Source organism: Phoenix dactylifera, chromosome 1 (genome assembly GCF_009389715.1).
Source record: "Phoenix dactylifera cultivar Barhee BC4 chromosome 1, palm_55x_up_171113_PBpolish2nd_filt_p, whole genome shotgun sequence".
In the NCBI taxonomy this organism is placed as follows: Eukaryota; Viridiplantae; Streptophyta; class Magnoliopsida; order Arecales; family Arecaceae; genus Phoenix; species Phoenix dactylifera.
This window is the reverse complement of record NC_052392.1, coordinates 19,548,962-19,569,417: the sequence shown is the minus strand read 5'-3', so window position 1 is coordinate 19,569,417 and position 20,456 is coordinate 19,548,962. Positions and strand designations below refer to the sequence as shown.

The 20,456-nt window shown below is 37.3% G+C and overlaps 1 protein-coding gene and 2 long non-coding RNA genes across 5 annotated transcripts; 1 reads left to right on the top strand and 2 right to left on the bottom strand.

The window, feature by feature from the left end:
* The first annotated feature begins 1,637 nt into the window (after nucleotides 1-1,637).
* On the top strand, nucleotides 1,638-5,661 carry LOC103701520 (neurofilament heavy polypeptide). The gene is made up of 2 exons (XM_008783597.3): nucleotides 1,638-2,998; nucleotides 3,977-5,661. The coding sequence occupies exons 1-2, from the start codon at nucleotides 2,969-2,971 to the stop codon at nucleotides 5,447-5,449; spliced, it is 1,503 nt and encodes a 500-aa protein (XP_008781819.3). The 5' UTR covers nucleotides 1,638-2,968; the 3' UTR covers nucleotides 5,450-5,661.
* Nucleotides 5,662-7,514: 1,853 nt separating this feature from the next.
* Nucleotides 7,515-8,612, bottom strand: LOC120111598. The gene is made up of 2 exons (XR_005512846.1): nucleotides 8,094-8,612; nucleotides 7,515-8,033 (listed from the first exon to the last, which is right to left on the bottom strand). It is a non-coding gene; the product is annotated as an uncharacterized LOC120111598 (long non-coding RNA).
* Nucleotides 8,613-10,865: 2,253 nt separating this feature from the next.
* On the bottom strand, nucleotides 10,866-18,459 carry LOC103701521. Of its 3 annotated transcripts, none has more exons than XR_005512845.1 (4): nucleotides 18,058-18,459; nucleotides 17,840-17,962; nucleotides 13,786-14,962; nucleotides 10,866-11,110 (listed from the first exon to the last, which is right to left on the bottom strand). It is a non-coding gene; the product is annotated as an uncharacterized LOC103701521 (long non-coding RNA). The 3 variants fall into 3 exon arrangements; XR_005512844.1 differs by having other exon boundaries at nucleotides 17,840-17,886; XR_005512833.1 differs by having other exon boundaries at nucleotides 17,840-18,459.
* Nucleotides 18,460-20,456: the final 1,997 nt, after the last annotated feature.

Genomic DNA, 20,456 nt, shown 5'->3' with positions numbered 1-20,456 from the left:
CTCTACTAAACACAAATTTCATGGGAAAAAAAATAATCCAAATTGTCATTGGGACATAATATGGTCGTGCTATCGAAGGATACAACCCGCGATAATACGAAGCCAACCATTATATTGAGCTTCCAAATCCATCTCAAATAAAATATAATAAATAAAAGTCTAATTTCATCATCCACTAAATAACAAAGTAAACATCCATTCAGAGCATCTAAATCCAAATATAAATACCAACCCATAATTCTCAATATTTAGAGAATTACTAACCTACAAATTCATAACCAACTAAAGAACAAATATTCTACTGCAAATCGCTAAACTTGCTGGTTCAACTCCAAGTTTGGACCATCTTTTATCCCTACTGACCCTATTTGTCTGCAAAGAGAAAAATAAAAATAAAGATATGTAAGTGACATAGCTCAGTAAGTAAATCTTATATACCTTACCATATCAAGCATAAGTTTTTATATGACAATGCATCATTTAAAAAAATATAATAGATATTACAAAATAAAGTATTTCGTAGTACAGTATGATAAAACAAGTTATTAGCCAATCATGCATGCATAAATCATCCATATTTGATAGACATGGTTTCAAGTTTATACTGCAAATAAATTCATGAATCATTCTTCTGCCATTTAGCCACATCATAGCTCGAAATATTGCTCACAGGTATTTATGCTAAGTTTACTTTATACCCAGGCTTATGTTCGTAATCATCAAAGTATCATATTTCATATATCAACTTCATACCCACTAGTATGGCCTGTGTTCGTATGCATGTGCTTTCGGATGTTGATTTTCTCTAATTTTAGAGATCATACATAACTATTTGAGAGCTTTTAAAATATTTATATCTTTTTTAAAAAAATATATACATACGTAGATAGAAAAATACTAAATGGTGCGATAAAATTCATCATGCTTCATATACATGCTATTTTTATTAAAAATATTTATGGAACCACTTTTTATAATAAATCATGATTTTTATAACACATTTGTTGATCCATAATTTTAAAAAAATATGATATCTTTATTGGTAAAATCATATGCATGAAAAATATGTAATTTGAAAAATAATAAATATGAGATTTATTTACTAGTTCGAAAACTAGTAAGGAGTATAAAGTTTCCTTATCTCTTTCGCTTTAGACCTTCAAACTTCACTAGGCGAATCTGTTAAATGTCGGCTTCGGCAGTGTTTTCCGGCCTCGATTTTTGGATGGGCACAATACTGGGGAACGATGAGTTCGAAGGAAGAAAGAGGGAGAAATAGGAAAAAAGAAGAGAGGAGGAGCCGTAATGACCGTCGGTGGAGGGCCATAGAGGGAAAGGGGTCCTATTTATAGAGGTGACTTAGGATTCTAGCGGTCTTAGGAGAGTTTTAGTGGCTTTTGGTCTCCTATTTCTTCTAATAGTCACTTGCTTCGAATGAGAAAGCGAACTCCTATGAAGAGTCTACTACTGCTCATCGCGTGCGATGCATGCACAGGTCCAGCTTCCAGGTCGGGATGGTCAAGTGGACTAGCCCTGACTATGCCATCACACATAATCTAAGAAATCATAGCAAGCTTAATTTTTCATCCGTTTTGAAGAGTTTGCTGACATGTGTAAGATTAATATTTTGATGTAGGAACAATTTTTGTTGAACCATAGAATAACTTGAGAAGTACAATGATATAATTTCAATGAACAAAAGATATTAGATGGGCAACTTTCCACTGTCAATCTTCCAGAGTTGTTCAAGCTCTCGTTCAGGATAGTCTCCAGGAGCCATGGCGAACACAAAGTCCTACACATCCAAACAAAGTGGAAATCGGCTGTGATAGAATTTTCTGGAGATGTTGTCAACACTCTTTCTCCTTGGGATATGGAGTCTAGATCGATTGACTTCTCCAGAAGCACCTTGACTCCCTTAGATTTCCACCATTTTAGTGCCTTATTTGAAGCTTTTGGTCCTATAAATTCCAGGAACCTTGGCCCTTCATGGATTAGAGCCACCTTCCTCTCAGGGGAGTCAACTTCAATCTCTTGGGCAAGTTCCACACCCGTTGGTCCACCTCCAATGATTAGGACAGAGCTGGATGAATTTATCTTATTGTTATCTGAGATTGGAAATGACGAAAGTTACTGATGAGAAGGGATAACTTTGAAGACGTGAATTTTCTTTTATTCCACAAACCCTTGTGTTTTGCTCTCATTTCCTAATTTGCTCGAGGAACCGTGAGACCCAAGAGCAGCACTGAATCTGACCCGAATTTGTCTAATAAGCCACCAAAATTTTTCTACTGCTGCCACAAGTAAGTACATGCGATCTCAACTGCTTGTAATGGATAATAACAGGACATCATGCGTCAAGAAGCTTGGAAAATCATTAGTGCTTCTTCTCTATTGCTATTTTTTCGGACAAATCTCTAATTTGTGAAACAAGAAGCTCTAACTTGCAAGCAAAACATGGCATGTCAAACCAATCCATTTCACAATGACCATCTTAACAGTATAAATTTCGATATCACAAGATAAGAATATTTTAATTAGAATACAACCCAGTAGCATTGACGCTTCACTATTATCTTTATCGTATACTACCAATGCAACAGCTGAGAGAAAGCATGATATCAAAAAATTAGATAGATCAAAAGATCTGGAAAGTAGGATTCTTGGATTCCTGAATGCAGGTATCTTTATCCATTTCGTCCCAAAATTAGGCCAAGGACAGGGCATATCCCGGTGGAAACAACTGGTGTAAATTGACCCGGTCCACCCCGGTTTAGAAGAATATTGGGGGGCTGTATCACCCCATCTATAACCAACCAACTCCTCCCATTACAAACAAACCTATCTGTCTCCCTCTCCGTCTTCCAACCCCTTTGCTTCCTTCCTACATTCAAAATGACCTCCGACCAAGGAAGGGAAGCCTTGACGTGCGAAGCAGTCTCTATTTCAAAGAAAATTTCAGAACAGCATGCAAAGTTTTGACCATTCCAAGCACAAGGTATATATCCCATTATTATTTGCAGCAATTTCTCGTGAAATTTCGACTTAATTTCTTGTTATTTCATATAAAAAATATATAAAATATCGATTGAATGGTATCATGTTGTATTAGTCATTGGTACATCTATATAAAAAATAATGCATTGATCAATGATTCTTCTAACGCTGTCTTTTGATTGTACGTGTCTGTATTGTTGATGAGATATTTGGTTCGAACGTAAGATCTTCTATTATTTGGGTTCCAAGCCACCCTTCACGTAGTATGGGTCATGCAGGGCATACACATCACAGGGGAAAGGAAATGTTCTGATTGATGTTTGAACATTTTGCTTCTAAGATGATTTTTTGACAAGATCTTGATACTGCTTGACATCAAGTTTAGGTTCGGGGTTGCCTTCCACCCCTGAGACGTGGCTGCTGTCATTCATGGCTGCAGGCTTCGGCTCCCGTTTTCATGCATAAGCCATGAGTCATGAACCAACCCCTTGTTTATATAGTTAAGTTCATGTCAAATACACTTTCAGCTATAAGAAAATTTAAGGAAATGGTACAAGCATTGTGATATTAGTACGTCAATACCATTGTGATATTATATCAATGGTGATCAGAGGTCAATATTTTCTTTTTCTTTTTTTCATAAGAGGTGATCGGAGGTCAATTAACTTCTCTGTGCTTTCTTGAGCTTTGTTAAGATTGGTGTTTCTCCATGCATATCTAACGAAGTTAGAAGGGATCTGAAATCATAGTGGTGTAAGATAACAAAGAACAAAGTCAATAAATCATGATAGTTATAAAATCCCATTAAAAATATCCATTATTTAACGTAGTAACACAAAAAAGATTTACATTGTACTTGCCATTTACAAACTTCTAGGAAATGCATCCAATAATACATCTTTAACGAAGCTGTTTTTGCTCATCAGCCTTGCAGCCTGCTTTCTAATTAGCAACTTTGTTTGCATATTGGGACTTTCAGCCCATGGCTACTGGAGTTAAGGAAGTCCACCTTAAAGAGACGGGCAACTCGGCTCCTTCAACCCCTCGAAGGGTTCTTCTCTCTCATGGGAGACAAACAACGGCAGACTGCCCTAATGGGGACATCCCCATGGCACAAGAAAAGCCAGTCCCCAACTATCTCAAACCAACCATGAGCTCATGCCATGACACCTTATGCACATACCCCAAGAGCCAGCAACAGCATGCTGAGGATTCCATAGCAGCTGCCGGTGCTAGGAAACGTCTTATTTCTATAAAGTCCATGGAGAAGCCTGCGTTGCCATCATCCCTACTTAATAAAACCCCCAAAGGGAGGACATCAAGAACCGACCTCTCGCCGAAGGCTGCCCTCTCTCCAAAGATTGTTCCAGAGAAAGCATCAAAGGCTCGTACAATTGGGAAAACTCTGACAAGGGCAAAAAGTCTCCCACAGAGCATGCCAAAGAGAAGAGAAGCCAATGGCACCCCTTGCACCACCACTGCGACCAAACCAGAGCAAGAGGAAAAGGTTCCCTCCATGGACGTTGGGGTGCATGGTCATGCTGCCCGACATGGATCACAGTCCCCAAAGAGCAACACCGAAGCCAAGCGCTGCACAAGTTCAGAGGAGAGTGATACTGGGAAGCCAAGGGCTCCTCCAAGGAAGGTGTCAAGGAAGGTTTGCGGAAATGAGGGAGCGCCGAAGAAGCTGAAGTTCCAGCGAGGGAGGGAACAAGAAGGTGACGGAAAGGAGGCAGTGGCTAAAAGGTTGAAGTTTAAGAAAAGCGAGAGGGGGGTGGAGGCGGCAGGAGAGGGGAAAGCGGAGCAAGAGAACGTAGTGTTAAAGAGACAGGAGGTTAAAGAGAAGGATCCACCACCTGCCTATAACGATGTCATAGAAGAGACAGCGACCAAGCTGGCAACGAGGAGAAGCAAAGTCCAAGCACTTGTGGGGGCATTCGAGTCCGTCATTTCATTACAAGAACCGGAGACTCAACCGAGTCAACAGCAGGAGCCGGCGGCGGCGAAGGTTGGAAGAGTTGGTCAACCAACTAAACTGAAGCCAGCGAAGGAGGAGGTCAAGATTGGGAAAACTGACGCTGAAAGAGGTCAACCAGCTCGAATGAAGCCAGAGGAGGAGGAGGTCAAGGTTGGAGAGAAGGGTGCCGGAATAGGTCAACCAGGTGAACAACAACAACAGCCAGAGGAGGAGGTGAAGAGTGAGGAGAGTGGCAAGGAGTCGTCAAAGGGCAGTCAATCGGGTCCAGAGAGTCAACAGAAGGGGGAGGAAGAGAGTGGTGGAGAGGAGTCAAAGGGTGGAGAATTGGTCTCAGAGGGTCAACGTAGGGAGACGGAGGCAAAGGAAAGTAAGGGAGAGGAGGGTGATAGCGTGGTGGAGGGGGATGGAAGCAATGTGACAAAAGAGTTGACCGAGTCATTAGATAAGGGCGGAGAAGAGAGTGCCAAGGAATAATGTTGTTGAGCCTTTGGATCTTTGAAGGTCTTTGACTCTATTCATCAAGGGAGATCTTTGAACTACTTTTACCAAAAACATTATGGTGCTCGTTGTTGTATCGGGAGGTTAAAGGGAGAAGAATGAAAAATAATTGTACCACAAAGATCAGCTCCTTATTGTTCAAACATTTTATGACATTCATGAATAATATAGTTCATTTAGATTTAAAATTATGTGGCTGCGTGCTATTGTGGGCAAACGTTTGCAATAGCACGATCGTGTCATGATTTGAATTTGGGGCGTAACATTTAGTGGTATTAGAGCAATAGGTTTGATCATCCATAAAAACTGTAATTGTTAATAAGGGGAAGGGTAGTTAAGTCACATTTATCTAGACTTTAACTAAAGAAAAGAAAGAAGTGATAGTAATAATTGGTAAATAATAATAATAATAATAAATAAATATATAAATATATAACAATAAAATTTTAGGTTATATTGTCTTAGGTGACAATGAGTGACAACAAGAATGAGGTGTTAGCCAAATTCAAAAAGAGTAAGAACTACATCTCGAGGAGCGACCAGTAAGCCAGCGGAGCAAGCTCTGAACACAGTAGCCACCCAGGCAGATATTGTTGGCTCCTTCAGCAGTAGCAGCAGATACAGATTGTCTCTCGACCAACACCGTCTGCGGAATCCCACCATGAGCGATTCCGTAGGGTCGACCCACCTATGTTTAATGGTGGAGTTGATTCTGTGGCTGCTGAGACCTGGATTCGGAAAATTGAGAAGATGTTCAATGCTCTATAGTATCCCGATGAAGTAAAAGTCAGATTGGTCATTCCTATGCTGAAAGGGAATGCATAGTTCTGATGAACTGCCATAACAGCTGCATTCGAGAGGGAAGATGAGCCACTGACATGGAAGAATTCAAGGGGCTTTTTTATTATCAGTATTTTCTAGAGTCAGTCAAACTGTCGAAGAAAAATGAATTCTTATCCTTGAGGCAGACAGATAACATGACTGTACTGGAATATGCCAACAAATTTAATGAATTGGACCAATTGTGTCCTCAGATGATAGAGTTCGAGAGGAGCAGGACCAACCGATTCGAGCAAGGTTTGAGACACGAGATTCGATCTCGATTGTCTGCCCCGATTTTCACCGGTTATAGGGATGTATTAGAAAGTGCTTTGAAGGTTGAAGCAGAATTGAAGTCAGAAAAAGAAAGGGTTGGCCAAAAGAGACCCGAGATGATAGGAAGTCTGAGTAACAAAAATAATACAAATAAGAAGAAGAGATTTGACATCTGTACCTACTGTGGCAAGACTCGTGGGGGGTCTTGTTTTAAGAAGATGAAAGTCTGCTTCACTTGTAGTCGACATGGACATTTGGCACGGGACTGTCCAAATAAAAAGAAGAATGACTCTTAACCTACTGAATCTGGTGCTCGGCTTTTGCATTGATTCAGTAAAATGCTGATGCAAGTGACCAAATAGTGACAACTATCATTTTAGGTAATTTCATAAATGCTATGGGTCAATTGATTGTAAATCTTCCAACCCCTTTGTATCTTCTGGGTTTCTATCTCTCTATAACGCACACAATAAGAATTGAACCATCCTTTCTGTGATGTCGTCTCTCTTATAAAAAAAAAAAGCTACTTTTATAGATGTTATGTTTAAGAATTTTATCACTTAAACGAGAAAGTTAGAGTTAATACAAATTGGAATTGAGTTGTTAAGCCTTAGAAATGTCAGGCTCGATCAAATTTGCACAGCGAAAGCCTGGTGAAATGTTACATAAAAGATTAAGTACCTTCATTTGTTTAAGAATTAAAGTATGAAAAAAATTGAGGATAAAATTTTTTTTAAGGAGGAAAGAATGTAAATATCGAGCCAAATGAGCCGACCTGGACCATAGTCGACAACCCATCTGGAATCTTCGGGAGGAAGATAGCGGCGATCAGACCTAAATCAGAGGTTGAATCAGGTCTGAACCAAAAGCTAAACCAGACCTAAACCAGACGACACTTAGGTCTAAACCAAAAGTTGAAATTGGCTCAGATCGGAACCAGAAATTGAATCCAAATTATTCTTCTTTTTATTTGGACAGTCCCATGCCAAATGTCCATGTCAACGGCAAGTGAAGCAGATTCCCATCTTCTTAAAATAAGATCCCCCATGAGTCCTGCCACAGTACGTACAGACGTCAAATCTCTTCTTATTTGTATTACTTTGCTACTCAGACTTCTTGTCATCTCGGGTCTCTTCTGGTCACTCCTCTCTTTTTTTTGATCTCCTCTCCATCTCCGGTGGGGGAGATGGAGGCTCGAGCACTGCCGAGAGGAAGGAGGGCCTCGCGTCGTCCTGATCCTCCCTCTTCGAAGTTTCCGACCACCAAATTTAGGACCATCATCACCGATCTCTCCCATCTTCCCTTCCTTGGCCTCTCTTCTTCCCCTCCTTCCTAGGTGGAAGAAATAGAGATTGGGGTTACCACCGAGAGGAGGGGTGAGAGAAAGAGCCTCCTCTCCGATCATGAACACGGAGCCGATCTGCTCATCCCAAGAGTAGGAAGGTCGGATCCTAGATAAGGTTCACTAGAGATGGAGAATTAGATGCGGAGTAAAAAAGCAGAGAAGAAAGAAAGAGAGAAGTACCATCGGCGCAACAGACTGTGGTCACGGCCGTGGCCCATCGTGTTGGTGTCAGATCGTTGACCACAACCAAGTTAGTTCTCCCCCCTTTTCCACTCCTCTTCTTTCATTTTCCTATTCTACCTCGTCCTTTGTTCTAAGTGGACAACTCCGTTATGAACCATAAAGTTAAATATATCCATATATAAGACTCATCACGCTATCAAAGAGAGATATTCTCTCTTTTTCTCCTTGAGAAAATGAATCGTTCACTATTGTATCTACTGTATCTGGTGCATTAAGAACTGTGACTCGTTATCAGTAGAGTTACCATTATTTTTAGTGTTGGCAAGAACCAACAGATTTCTTTTTCTATAGCACTAAGTCTACTCTAAAGTTGTTTCTGAATATTTATGAATATAGGCCTAACCCATTCTGTAATCCTATGATCTTACTAGTCGTCCTGACGGACTCCACAAATCTTAGAAGAATTTTCAACCCAATTTAGAAAAGGGTATTTCAGAATATAAGTTTGATACATTTACCTTTTCCTTTTTGTAGCATTCGACGTTATCTTAAATGAGTCAGCAATAAATGCTTGCAGCTGATGCCTAATTATGTGAGATCACTCCCCTAATCTTCCATTTACTAATAACGTGGATGAATTGAATTGAAGTTACTAAAGCATTACATAGTCAATAGATTACTTAAACAGTGAAAATTTCAAAAAGTAGCAACAAGAAGGCCATGCATAGCCGATGATGTTGGCAATGTAGTGTCTCTAAGCATCACATAATAATGATGAGATTTAAACAGAACACTTAAGATTGGCAATAACATGAGACAATCAGCAGTTTAACTGACTGCATATGAGATCAAAGAGAACTAACGAGGAGGTAGGATCATGGACATTATCAGTATGAGGCGCAGCAATGAAGTAACCAACTTTCTGGAAATGACATCATACACAAACAACATATCATTGAAGAAAGTAAGGGGAAAAAAAAAAGGACATTAGGCTAGGCGAAAGATTACAATATAAGCAGTCAATAGTTCAGGTAATTACAAAAGGGTTCAACCTGAGATTCTTAGAATCAACCTTTTTTTTGATAGATCTACTACAAATGCATCATAGCCTCCAAGCCAAAAACACACGATTTATTTACACATACAATGCTTTTATAATTAATGATGTTCACGTAGCTACAACTGCTCTAATGTACAAGTAGAACAATGGAATGCCTCTCCATTCATGCGATCCCATACCTTTGGGTCCCTTCCTTTACACACCACTAAAACTACTCTAGTGCTAAATAAAAATATCATGTTAATAATAAAAAAAATAAATGTACTATACTGCACTCGATTTGAGAGAAATCCACCTTTCAAATGTCAAATTACAAGAATACCTGTAAATCAATGAGACATGGGTCCATACTAAATGGTTTGATGCTTCACTTTTAACTTAAAACTTCTTGGGGGTATTTGGTACGGAAAGATCATCCCAACATCAAGGATCATATAGTTGGAGGTGAAAAAATCGCTGCATTTGGTTGCATCATGATGATCTTATATGGCAGTAATACCAAATTACCCCACTTTTCAAATCGCCGTTCAACTCGATGATGGGTTATCCATCCTTGAGCTTGAGAATCCAAGATTATCCCAAGGCAGTGATTTTGAGCTGAAATTTGGAGACAAAAATACCTCTCACTCCAATAAAAAATCTTAGCATATCAACATATCATTAATATATTATATCAACATTATATATGTTATATTAATATTATATGTAATGTAATTATAATATACATTATGTTATATATTATTGATCATATTATTGTCATATTATTCAATAATGATTTTAAATTATAATAGAAAAATATTATTACACTTTATATTTTTATAATATAATTATTTAATATATTACTTCTATTTACCTTATTTTTCAAGTCAAAATAAATATTAGTATTAAAAATAAAATATTATAAATATAAATAGAAATATTAATTTTATAATAATAATTAATATATCTTTACAGCACTAAGAATTTATAGGACTAATAAATATATTTTCTAAAATATATTAAAAAATAATGAATATATTAATATTTTATTATAATATATTTTATATAATTAATAAATATATTTTATAGGATATATCATAAATATTTTTTGATATTATATGGCTAGCAATCTTGGATTCCAATAGAATTCCAAACATGTTACTTATGAATCTAAAAATCTTATATGGCCATTTCCATCAGAAAAAATCAAAACCATTGGATCATTAAAACAATGAAATTCAGAGCAAGTGGTGCATCAGTCCAAATGAATTTGCTGACCTCTTTTATAATTATTTATTCAAAGAATCCTCCCTAATGTATTCTTGTGCTGGAACATGCGAACATTCCTCCAGACAGCCAATTTTTTTCTCAAAGAAAAAAAAAAAAAGAAAACATTGGCTACCTTCCAGGGAACCAGCAACATGCCTTGACAAGGCTACAGAGCGAATAGCTCTTCTAATCGGACATCTACGCTTTTGGGCTCGTTTGGTTCGTGAAAAATATTTTTTCTGTTAAAAATATAATTTCTAGAAAGAGGATAACTATAAAAGTACTTTTCGCATATTGTCTTTAATGCTTCTTTAATGCTGAATAATCTTTTTGAAAAAAAATAAAAAAGAAGTGATTCTCACCTCATAAAAAAATAACTTTTTCATATTTCTAATAAAAAAAACATTCCTATAAAATATGGAAATCATATTTTCATGCGAATACAACTTTTTCCATCTCTCTTCATTGAAAACTCCAACCAAATAAGAGGCATCTTATTACTTTCCCGTTGACCATACATTTCCCCCTTCTTTTCCTGCGAAACAAACGAGCCCTTTGTGTAATATGCTATGATCACAACACTCTTACAAAGTAGTGATGACTTTCACCTGCCCTAAGCTCAACACACGCACTGATAGGAAGATTGGCTGCAATCTGTGATGCCAAATTGAAGGTTCCATAATAGATCCAGTTGTTTAGCAAGGACCTGGAAACAATGATTGCCAAATCAAAGGGTATATTTCACCTTAATTTCAGTATCAAAATCTTGTGATTAAGTAGAACAGGATGGAAAGGCTTGATGGGGGTTTACTCGCAAATCGCAACCTTTATTTTTTTCCCACTTTTTTCAGGATAGTGTGAAATTGACCCTTTCATAAAGTTTTCACAAAGTATTGGGCTGCTACAGGAGATACAAGAAATTTGAAATTTCCAAATATCCTAGTCTATCAGTAAAACAGTACTCTCCACGAACATTTCTGGAAACGTGCCCTACTAAAAGTTTGTGGGATAAAAAAAATCTAAATACACTTACTCCTTCGATTCGTAAAAAAAAACAGGTGTAATCAAAGAAAAAATAAAAAAAATACATCATATTTAGTTAGAATTTTCCAAAAAGAACAATAAAAAAATAATTTTTCATCAGAATAAAATTATTATTATATATATATATATATATCAAATATAAAAAAAATCTAATCCTCACTGATATAAAATTAGAATGAGGTGAAATTTTTTTATTTGCTAAGAATATAACAGATATTTAATATAACTTTCATAAAAAGAAATAAATGCCTAAATAAATAAAAGCCACTCTAAAACTGTTTTTTTTTTTTCATGATCCACCAAATATGCCAAAAAAAATAAGTATCATATATTTCCCAAAAAAAATTAATAAAAAAATTTCTTTTCACAAAATAAAAGAACAGCAAGCCCATCTCCCACTTTCTCATGTTTCAGATTCTCTTCACTGTAGGAGTTGATATGATGGAATGGCTTAGTTCCTCCCCTTAAGGGCAAAACATTTTCATGAAAACACAATTCCAGCTTCATATGATTGAAGTAGAATCGGTGAGCATTTTAAGAGATGCATGGGAAAATACCAAAGCTTCAAGCTTATATAATACCATCAAGCTTAAGGTCCTCACATCTTTACCTCGCCCAAGGGATTTTAAAGCTTACATTGCTAAGAAACATCATCATGAAGCAACTATATTCAGAATTGAAGGTTGCAACTACATGATCTTAGACGCTCTATATATCCTTGTTATTGAAAATAATAATAAAATGCGCTATAGCTATTAACTCTTTCCAGGTCTTACAGGGCTCTATTTGAATAGAGGAGAAGAACTCCTCGCCTCTCCCCAAATCACGGAAAGAAATAATGGCTGAATTATATAATTGCAACCAGAGAGGCATTCTATTCCATAGTTAGAACCATAAATCAGTCAATCGGAAAGGCAATTTAAGATCCAACCCATCAGTATTTTATCTGTGAGGTAAATTCCAATTTGACATAAATAAATTTAAATCATGAACGAATCAACCTATCCCCTATTTATTAAATAATTAAATACAAATTTAGATTTTTGATTCATTTATCCTATTTTCACCTATTTAATAATCTGTTTAAAGTGTATTTAACTTGTTTAAAATCTTCTCAACCCATTTCTATCCCATTTAACCCGAGCTGCTTAATCCATTTAACGTCTTAAAAATTTACTTCACCTGTTTAGTCCATTTAACTTACTTTGACCTACTTAATAAACAGATTATGCAGATTGAACCGGATCGAGTTATCAATTTAATAAACAAATCTGATTCGGATATAAATTTTCTTCTGATCCAGTCGTTACAACCGAGAGGATTGGTTACAAACGAGAACTGTACTTCTCTTATCAAAAATTTAAGTGACGAACGGCGCGATAATGGACAAGAAAAAGGGGTGGGAGGAGCGATGGTTCAAAGTGGGGGGAAAAGAGTAGATGTTGAAAGTTAAAATTCGAAAGAAATAACAAGATGCAAAATAGTTGATAAAAAAACAAGCGAAAACGGGTAATAGCCATGAACAATCTCCAACAAAAAATTATAATCTTATAACTATCTCAATTAATTTTAATGAATTTCGATTATTCTAAAGATTTGACTGCTTCAAATTTGAAGGGGGCCACGAAGTAAGCACACCCTACAATCGTGTAGCAGCCTCACACTGTTGGATCTCCGTATAGGCGCTATGCAAAAGGTAGCCTGCTATCAAAGCACACAAGCCCCCGTCGTCTGAAATAGAGCCATCATTCTCAAATTTTCCTTCCAAAAAAACCAGTTTTTTAGCAAAACAGACAATTTTTTATCAAAAAAAAAAACCCAAAAAGATCTATCGAAGATGTAATCTCAGTCAAATAAAATATAACAAACAATTAAGTAATAAGAATAAAATTGCAGAAGAAATAAAAAAGAAAACGAATAGAAGAGGGGGTATTTAGATTAGGGGTAGGTAACAAGTGTGGCCAGATATTGTGGCATTGGTATAACGAGAGGATAGGATATCCAAGCAATCTTCGTCTGGCCGGTGATGTTCGATATGGGCTCCATGCGGCAGACAGGATATCGCCATTGAATAGGCGCCTGCTGTTTGACTCTTTATGTAAAGCCCTCTCTCTAATCACTGTTATCCTTTACCCATCTCTCGAAAAACACAAGTAAAATAGAAAGCAAAGACGAGGATGACATCTGAGAACCCTCTTCGTAGATTACATAACAAGAAAATAAACGAAAAAATTTGGGGAAAAAAAAAGACAAAGGAGAAGACAATGGCATCTGAAAATCCGTCGCAAAAAACAAAAAAGAAGGGTAACAAAGATGGATAACAAGGGGGAAACTCACGTAGGGAGAACCGGAGCCGGAAGGGGAACGAGGAGGCGGCTGTGAAACCTTGAAACCATGTTCGATTTGGGGGAAGATGTTAGGGTTCCCGGCTGGGTTTTATAGGTGCGGTGCGGCCCGTGAGACCAATAGGAAACAGACACGCGTCTCAGGCATAGTGGTCGGGGCTTGACGCGTTACATTTCGGACTCACCGAAGTTGTAAGTGCGCTTGGTTTGGACCCAATAGCACGGCCCAGCCCAACGAACCTCGGGACCAATTATGAGGATTTAGTGGGCTGGCAGCATAAATTTTTGCTCATTATAATATTTTTTGTAAAAAAACTGATATATTGAAAAATAAAGTTTTCATATTTTGATTTACAATAGAAAAATGGTACATTTCAAAATTGCTCTGATCACCTATTTTTTTTGAAAAAATTATGTAAAATATCTGTTATGCTCTTAATAAAGAATAAAATTTTATCTCTTATATCTAAAAGCTTAAAATTATTTTTTAAAAAAAATTATCTAAATTTTTAATTGGTGGAAATTAAATTTTTTTATATTCCATATACATTTTTTTCATAAAATATAAAAATTTTATTTTTATTGAAAAGCTATTATTCGATCTTTTCTTTTTGAAAACTCCAATGTCAGATATTTTTCTATTTTTCTGTTTGACCATATGTTTCTTTATTCTCTTCCCATGAACCAGACATGTCATATTAGAACTTTGCAGGTGCGGCCAAGGACAAATATATACTCTGAATTCAATTGATATCACACTATCAACCAATACTAAAACCACAATGGATTTTTAATTTTTAACAACACTCCAGGGCATCTTTTGAATTAATTGCATGAGGGTTGCCCGTTCAATCTCCGGGCAAATGGTGGATGCATGCTCACCATTTAGATGAACGCAATGGAAAGCAAGCAAGAGAAGCACAGCTTGAAGGGCTATATGAGCCAAGCATAGATTGAAGGATTCCCGGGTAGTGTTCTTCATATGTCCTGGTAGTTATATATAAAGAGATGCAGGGAAACTTTTCTTGGTTCTGAATTGTAGCATTGCAAGCCTATGGATTTGAACATTGTCCCTAAAGATGACTGTCAACTTCCGATCGATGCAATGGTTGGCAGATACATAGCTACAGACTATAGTCCCATCTGAAGAACTTTGGCACTGAAGATATCTGAAGGCATTAAGTATACAAATTTGAGAGAATGGTATGCTGAAAATTTATCTTAATGCTGAAGATTTATCTTAGACTTACAATTTTATTCTAAATTCAGAAAATGAAAAATGATTATATATATTTCATGATTATAATACTTTTTTCCCTTATTCATTTATTTATGTTAAATTCGACGTAGCTCATTTCTGATACGGGTTGACTTGGCAAGTTAGTTTTTGACATTAACAATCCAATCGAATGTTCCAAATGTTTGAACCTGTCATTACATAAAAAGTTAAATAATTTCAGCTTTTCATATTTCAGCCATGATGAACCTATACCCTTGTTCATCCTGATGCAACTCAGCCATCAGGACTGTGAAGATCCTGGAGTTTTCAAACTTGCCACCAAGACCTATGGCGTTTTGCTCTACAGATTTTTCTCCTGGCACATTCAAAACTTTATTTTATTTATAATTCCATGATGGAGCTACCTATAATTTGAAATTCAAGCCCTGAGGTCTCAGTTTTTCATTTTTTTTGTCCAATAATAATCTCTGCTGATAGAATTTTCTTTGCTGAAATGTTCAAATTCCCTAAACAAAAAGGCCCTCATTATTCCCTCGATAAGTGGAACGCTTCACGACCGCCTTGACTTTTTTACTCATAAAAACCCTTCCATTCATCTTTTACAGGCTCCATCTTCTATCATTCCAATTAAAGATCTCTCCCTGACACTGATTCTCAATACTGTGGCCACCGGTACAAGACCATGGGGATAGAGAGGGAAATATTTTGCCAATGTTAAACTTTTGCCTCTCCAGCTGCTAATATATAACTCTTCTCAACATCAGGCGATTTACCTCTTGCCCAGTCCCCCTAGTTTTAAGTATGTCTTCTGGACAAACATTTCTAGCAAGAACTAAGAGATCTTTATGAATATTTGAACCTGACAACATCTAAAAATAATAGAACATCTGGTTAGAGCATTTTCAAGCTTGTCAATATCCTAAAGGCAGTTAAAGAATACCCAAACCTTACAAAAATGTTTTCTTAACTGCTTCCAATCTGTTTTCTAGAAAATTAGAGCACTTTCCACCACATGGGGTCATGGACATTGGAGATCAGGCTCATCTTGTACTCTCAGGCCCTAGATTCACCCTGCATTCCTTGTACTCAAAACCCCATCTTTACTCTGTATCGACACTTCATTCAACAAGCCTCCTTGAGCACAATTGTAGAAAGTCATTTACCTCATTGGCAGTAGCAAACCAAGACCACATGACGATGGAACAAGCCAGTCACAGACCACTCCATCTTGAAAAAGCAAGTACCAAAAGAAAATATCTGTGCCATAATTCAGTATTTCTCATACATTGCTGCCCTACCTATCTGGACAGCGAACCTAGATGGCACAGCAGCAAGATATGTTCTGAGAATCTGAGTAATGTGCTATAATGTCAAAATGAACAGGGGTTAACCAGACAAAACCTCAACCTTTAATTTGATTTCATTAAGGGGTCTGTTAAACTTTTTTGACCATAGAAAAGTGACCAGTTCGAAGATTTAATGAGATGTTCAAGTTTGATGCCAATGTAACAGTTTGATTTACATGAAGATATGAAGACTAATCAACCTAAGCGAGATTAGATAGCTTTAGTGAATCAGTACCTTAATCTTTTATGCTATTTATAAACTCTGCACAAAACTTTCATTAGTGCCACTTTACAAACATTATAATTAATTATGATTAAAAATAGAGCTTTTTTCAGTATATGTCTGTAAATATAGCTTATTACATATTTATACTCCAAAATTACTATTTCCATGCATACCCCCTAAATCATCATGTTTTGCAATGATACCTCTCCCATTAAAATTTTGACTCAAAGTGTTTAATACTAACCATTTTAAGTGCAAAAGGATATTATTATCCTTTTGTATCAATATCCTTGAGAAAACTCAACCTTTAATTTGTTGTGAAAAGCTATACTTTTGTATAAATTTTTCAATGCAAAAGGGTTATAAAGGTATTGACAAAAGTTATTAATGCAAAAGGGGTCAGTCAAAATTTAACCAAAGGGTTACTCTTGCAAGAATAGAAAGCTTTAAGGTGTATATATGTAAATAGTAATTCTGGAGGGTAAATATAAAATATGCCATATTTGCAATATATACAAAAAAAAAATCTTAAAAAGAATAACAATATTCACAAACAATAATATTTAGACTGTAACAGACAAGAGGTTAAGTTTGTCGAATATGCTATAGTACCGATTATTGATCCTTTTTTATTCATTGTCCAAAATTAATTGTTCATATGGAATCAAATGCCAAGTAGGTACACTCTATAGTCCATTCGTATCTGCAACATATGGAACTATTCCGCATTTTCTTTCATTTTTCCAACAAATTTAAACCATATATTGCAATATTAATGAGCATGGCTAGATTTAATTATAATGTAGCAAAAGAAGGCTAATTACTCAATCCCCCTAACATTGTTGCCCAACAAAACCTACAAAACAAATGCATGATATTTTCTTCTTTTTTTTTCCTTAGATTAATGATACATGGACAATTTTAACTTTCTAGTGGAAAGCTGTCTTCCTGAGGCCAATTAGCCAGTAGGCTTTCCATCTCCAGCTGTAGAATATGTTTTGGTAGAGCAGGATATGATTTAAAAAGAAGAGCCGATTCATTTTCAATGGCTTAAGTAACAATGAGGTGTCCAGAATTGTTCACCTCTAGCTAACATGATAGATCCCTAACCTATTTTGAAAACATCTTCAGTCTCAGAGAAAAGCAACTACAGATGTACTAGAAATTAGAATAGAGTTTATTTTAGATTTCAAATAGAATAATATGAAAGGAATCAAAAGCATGCCTTTAGTACCAGAATTATGCATCCCCAAATAGGCACAAGCAACTCTCATCGTCTAGCTGAAATCCACAAAAAAAAACAAAGAAGAAGAAAGAAAGAAAAGCCAATATTTCAGCACCTCCTTATCATAGACTACTGCAAAGAAAAAATTTTATAAGCAAAAGGTCTTCGGTTTAAAGAAACAGATAGAAATCTACCAGCCAAGGTATTCTTGAGCGCAATTTACTTACGTATTTGAAGCTAATCATCATTTATAGCCTTCTGAGCAACAAATTGAGAAGAAAAGGACAGAAATTTGAAAACTTCTCACAGGGTTTTTTCATGAGATGCCCTTACTTCGCAGGATGTGGGACGGGCGGCACCCCGAACTCGGGCGCAGAAGGCAGCGTTGGACTTGGAAGTCGGCCGTGGCGGAGCGCAAAGGAGAGGGCTTCGTTGGAGATCTGAGTTAGCGAGGAGGACGGAGGGAGGAGGACGTGAACTCGCCACCGCGGCAATGGTGTCGAGGTTGAGGGCAGCAAGGTCAAAGGAGACGAAGGGGACAAAGGGAAAGGGATTGGAAGGGAGGAGGCGTTCGAGTTCTAAACGCATCGCAAATCGGGACGAGGAGGAGAAGGTGGAGGGTGGAGCCCATCAAGGACCGTGAGCTGGTAATGAGTGAAATTTTTGCCGAAATGGGTGAAACAAATTAAGTAGATCAATGGAAACAACTTTTTCGGTTCAAAAATGCTCCAGTAACTGAGAAAAGTTACTCAAAAAGTCATTTTGTTAGCGTGCTGCAATTAAATTGTCTCTTCATGCCACAGAATAAGAAGGATTTTCTGAGTTCAGAGGATAGGGATTGTATCTTTCACACGAATCCACCGTTGAATTGATCATAGACAAATAAATAAAAAAAATTTTAAAGTACTTTAAGAGCCATATCCAACAATCGGCGTCATAAAAAAGAAGAAGATCAATTTTTATTTCGCATGAAAAATACAACCCAAACTTGAGTTAAGATCCTTAAAAAATCGACATTGAGTCCTCGTGCATATTACTTGGGAGTCATACTTCGTAGCCTTTCTACCATGCACAAGTTGTCATGATTGATCAATTCACCTACTCCAATTCAATGCAGAGGCATGGAAAATCATAACCACGCTGTGATTTATCAGCCAGCTCTCTTCAATTCAATACCGAGCTGAATTGGTTCGGACAAATTGCTCTACTGATTACTAATGGATTAGTTTTTTAAAATTATGAGAGGCTAACCTTCAACTTTTTACCTTGTACAGATGCACTACATCTCTCAAGAGTTTAACACCAGCTAAATTCAAATTCCTGCCTTCTTGTCCAAGTGGCAAGAAATGATATCATTCCAACAAGTGCTCGGTGGTATAGTTAGTTTATGAGAAGAGCACTCATCAGTGCATATAAGAAATTCTGCAGACCTATCTATATGCAGTCAGGCAACTTGTTGTGTTAAACCTTCCATGCAATAATATATTGGGGACGATGCTGTATGCCGGGGTACCTGATGCACCATGTACTACCCCTCAATTATATTCTAATGGACAACCATTATGGCATGGAAAAGTTGCACATGATGCATCATGCATGTGGCATCGTCTGCAAAATAGATTTTTTTCCTAATCATCGCACCAGTCTATTGATACCATGGCATAACATCATGTCATGCTATTTGCTCTTCTGAAGTTCAGCAAGCTACCCCCTTGCACCAAAGATGTTAAAAGATGTTCGCCTTACTTTTGGAGGGTCGGGAATTACGGAAAGGAGCTGCCCCTTGCTATGTAGATAAAAAAATAAATAAAAATTACATTGTACTGCAAAAGAAGCTTAATTTTGAAGAGCTCAACAAGCTGGTTTTCGTTGGTCATTGTTGGGGAGGGAATGGATCCGGAATTTTAGTCCCATACTGCTTGAGTGACGAAGAGAAATGTGCCTTAAATAGGGGGTGACTCATTTCTCTTCAGAGGCGCCTTTTAAATAGCAAATCATGCGGGTAACCTCTGTGGCGTTGGACGCGCGGGCCGAGAAGAAATTCCTCCGTGGCGTTGGACGCGCAGGCCGGAGCCCTAAAGCAGACAATACCTCTGAGGAGAACCACGGTCACTTTTCGGCCTCAACAGTTGGCGTCGTCTGTGGGAAAACTCCTAAACCCTATAAAACCGCAAGGTGGAATCACAACCCTCTCCGTCAGGAGGGGCTGTGTTAGGGAGGGAGCGGACCTCTGGACTTTAGTCCCATACTGCTTGAGTGACGAAGATGGTTATGCTTTAAATGGAGGGTGACTCCTTTTTCTTCAGAGGTGCCTTTTAAAGGGCAAAACCGTGCGGGTACCCCCCGTGGCGCTGGACGCGCGGGCCAGAAATTAAGAAATCCTCCCGTGGTGATGGACGCGCAGGCCGGAGCCCTAAAGTGGATAATACCTCTGAGGAGAAACACGGTCACTTTTCGGCCTCAACAGTCATGATGCCAAAAATTTGAGCTTAAATTCTATCTTAACCAAGTTATGGGAGACAGGGAGGTTAAAGTATTTTGAAAACCTGAGCTTTACCAAACTGGTTCTGTACATTTCTAATCCATAGAAACTACAAAGATTATACTACTAATCTATCGAAATAAT